This window comes from Syzygium oleosum, unplaced genomic scaffold, assembly GCF_021117445.2.
Source record: "Syzygium oleosum isolate NSW1041296 unplaced genomic scaffold, Sole_v2.1 Sole_v2.02, whole genome shotgun sequence".
Taxonomy (NCBI): Eukaryota; Viridiplantae; Streptophyta; class Magnoliopsida; order Myrtales; family Myrtaceae; genus Syzygium; species Syzygium oleosum.
The window spans coordinates 11,748,794-11,752,260 of record NW_026607486.1 but is presented as its reverse complement, the minus strand read 5'-3'; the positions used below and the strand labels follow the sequence as shown (position 1 = coordinate 11,752,260).

General features: G+C 40.5%; 1 protein-coding gene across 1 annotated transcript; it reads right to left on the bottom strand.

The window, feature by feature from the left end:
* Positions 1-1,330: 1,330 nt before the first annotated feature.
* Positions 1,331-2,166, bottom strand: LOC115681553 (germin-like protein subfamily 1 member 14). The gene has a single exon (XM_030605524.2). It carries the CDS (start codon positions 2,000-2,002, stop codon positions 1,331-1,333), a length of 672 nt encoding a protein of 223 aa, XP_030461384.1. The 5' UTR covers positions 2,003-2,166.
* Positions 2,167-3,467: the final 1,301 nt, after the last annotated feature.

Genomic DNA, 3,467 nt, shown 5'->3' with positions numbered 1-3,467 from the left:
TTGATCAAACAATGCAGTTAGAGAAGAACTGGCCCTCGCTCAATCCAGCTGAGCTAGAATCCGCGCAGGACATCAAAACAGTAAAGAAGGAAACCGAAGATTTAAAGATGATTGAAGAAGTCCACTTCTATATCAGATAACTAGCTTTTTCTTATCTGGGAAAGAAGATAGGTCAAAGTAAGAGGCTTTTTTAGTTTTGGAACAATTCACCTCTGGGAATAAGATATTAAAAAGCACATAGGAGACCTGATATAGATATGGCAAGTGTTGCACATAGGAGACCTGGTATATTAACAATCCATTGGCATGGATTGTGATACAGCTGTGAGCAATTAACGTGTAATCCCTTTCCATTTTGTCTAGATTAGTCATGTTCTTTAAGCTATTATGCCACTGAGGTGATTCCGATGGTTTGACATTAGTAACCGTAATGCATTCAAATCTTATGGATAGGTGGGGTGTGAGCAATTTTCGGAAGCATAATACTCTCTCGGTGTACTAAAAGTTTCTTACTAAATGACATGGTGGCATGGTGGTAGCATGGGCCATGCCATCAAGGACGTATAGTCACTAATCAAAATTAAAGATCGTAGAAAAAGAAAAGGAAAACGTAAACAAAAACAACCAAAGAAATTTTAGTTTATATTTCGTTATCTTTCCTTTCCGATATGGCAATAGATGTCATCTTAAGCATTATCTCACATTTTTCTTTTATGCATGCACGACAATCCTTGAAGCTCTTCATATGTTCTGAATGCGAGCAGACGAAATAAAGGAAGTCAATTCCTTGAATGGCCATAGAGGTGATAGGTGCGCATCATCCTCATTGAACATAATGTCGATAAAGAAGGATAAATGATGACGAGGACCACGAATTTCCTTCTTTTCCGACTATTTGGTGTTAGCTTTTATAAAGGAAAATGAGGGCCTACAAGTTGGATGTTTAGACTCGGAACGAAAATGATATTAATTACTGATTAATCAAGTTTAATTAATCATGGAATTACTAATTAGTAATATTGTCGATCGAAGAAGGGTAAAACGGAAAGCGCATTAATTTTTAAGAAAAAAGAATCACTACTCATGTCGTTTTGCGGATGAGATGCAAAATGCAAATTCTCTGCTCATATTTAATGTAAGATTCACTATATGGTATACAGTTTCATCTCAATAAACAATATAGAGCCACGCACACATTCAGAGAGAGAGAGAGAGAGAAAGAGATAGCAAGCAATTGTACTAGTATCCAATAGTAATCATGTTGTTATTCAGAAGAACTCTTCTTTGTAATGTAATGAACAAACACAATTATTTTTGTGAACAAATCAGTCTAATGGTTGTCAAACCAGCTCTGTGACTGGAGATAGTTGATGAGCTTGCCATCCACTTGGAAGGCCTTTGTGAGGATGTCAACATTGATAGGCGGCTTCGACCCAAAGACTGAATTCGCGATTGTTATGAGTCCCGGGTTCTGGCTGCTCAAGAAAGCAAAGGCCAGTGCATTAGTTTCTCCAATGTTCAGCTGGAAGTGAATGAGGCCTTGCGGAAACACGAAAACATCTCCTTTGGTCAGGACTTTGGAAAATAGAGTGTTGTTTAATTGGTTGGATGTGACGAAACCGACAAGAAGCGTGCCCTCCACGACCACTAGCATCTCAGTTCCACGAGGATGGATGTGTGGGGGGTTTAGACCATACGGAGCAAAGTCCAGGCGAGCCATGGCGATGCCGAGAGTGTTGAGTCCTGGGAATTGGTCGACAAAAGCAGTTGTGACTTTGGATCCGAGCGGATTCGATGTGTTGCCGGGATATCTGAACTTTGTGAAAGAGAAATCATCTGCTGTGGCGAGCTTCGGGTCCTTGCAGAACATCCCATTCACAAACACCGCAGAGTTGGGGTCGGGGACGGCGACACAGAAATCCTGAAGAGGACTCGGGTCAGAGGCAAAGGCACAGGATGATGCCAAAGCCAAGAGGACGAATGTTGGAAAGAACTTCATCATGGAAAAATTTCTGAGCTTGGTTTAGTCTGTCTCGGTAATTCTGCTTCGTTGAGAATTGTTGTGAAATGCTGCATGGGTAGCAACTCTATATATAGGAGTCACTCATTTGACTCAGTCCCGGTCAATTGGCCTGCAGGAAGCAGCCGAAGCTAGGAACGCTGCCAAGTCCACCACAATTGTTTATTCTTCCGTGTTGCTGGTGAATCGTTCTGCAATCTCAACCACCTCATTTTTTCTACATTGCTTGTAAAACTAAACGCCTTCTCATCGAGAATTAGTCATTCGATCTTTAACGAGAAGGATTCCCACTTTGCTTTTTCATCTTTTTATATTCTCAGATTTCCTAGTCTATAATGGATGCATAGTAGCAACTTTAGACGCCATGTTCGAATTTTTAAAGCACGGGTAATCAGATATAGAAAACTGAGGCAACTGATGGTTTGTGGATATTCTCTGTATGTGCAAACACCTGCATGTTCGTAGAAAAAAGGGAACATTATATCAATAGGAAGTGAATCGGCAGCTTGGCAAGTGTTTTCCTTCTGGAAGATGAAGATGCATGTGAAAACACTGGTTCCTACATCATCTTGAGTTGACAAATCGATTTGAACACATGGTGCTCCTCGAGAAGAACTGGCCCTCGCTCAATCCAGTTGAACTCGAATCGTGCACGGCATCGAAACCGTCTAGAAGGAAACCGAAGATTTAAATATGATTGAAGAAGTCCACTTCCATGCCAGATAACATACTTTTTCTTAGCTGGGAAAGAGGATAGGTCAAAGTAAGAGGCATGTTGTTGGAGCAGTTGTGGAACAATTCCTCTCTAGGAATAAGAAATCAACTACAACGTAGGAGACTTGGTAAGATCTGAATATGTAAATTGGGATAATGTCTCCATGCAAGACATCTCACTCCTATCTCAAGCAAAAGAAAAGAAGAGAAGATGCCAAAGCCCCAACGCTCCGGTGCACAACCCCAATGAAGTTTCTTCCGATTAGCCTTCTCATCTTGGCTCTGCTAACGGCCACCGCTTTTGCCTACGACCCGAGTCATTTAGCCTTCCAATTATCAAACGACATGGTGGCATGCGACACGCCATCAAGTACGTAAGGAGTCACTAATCAAAATTAAAGACCGTAGAAAAAGAAAAGGAAAACATAAATAAAAACAACAATCAAAGAAATTTCAGTTTATATTTCGTTATCTTTCCTTTCCGACGTGGGAACTTATGTCCTCTTAAGCATTATCTCACACTTTCAATTGATGTATTCACGACCATCCCTAATGCTCTTCATATGTTTTGAATGCGAGCACATCAAGTAAAGGAAATCATTTACTTGAATGGCCATACAGGTGATAGATGCACATCATCCCCCATTGAAGATAATGTCGACAAAGAAGGGTAAATGATGACGAAGATGACGAATTTCTCTTTATCTTTTCCTACTATATGCTGTTAAATTTT

What these genes read in the sequence shown, in the direction of transcription:
- LOC115681553 (XM_030605524.2), bottom strand. Translation starts at nt 2,002, where the DNA reads ATGATGAAGTTCTTTCCAACATTCGTCCTCTTGGCTTTGGCATCATCC.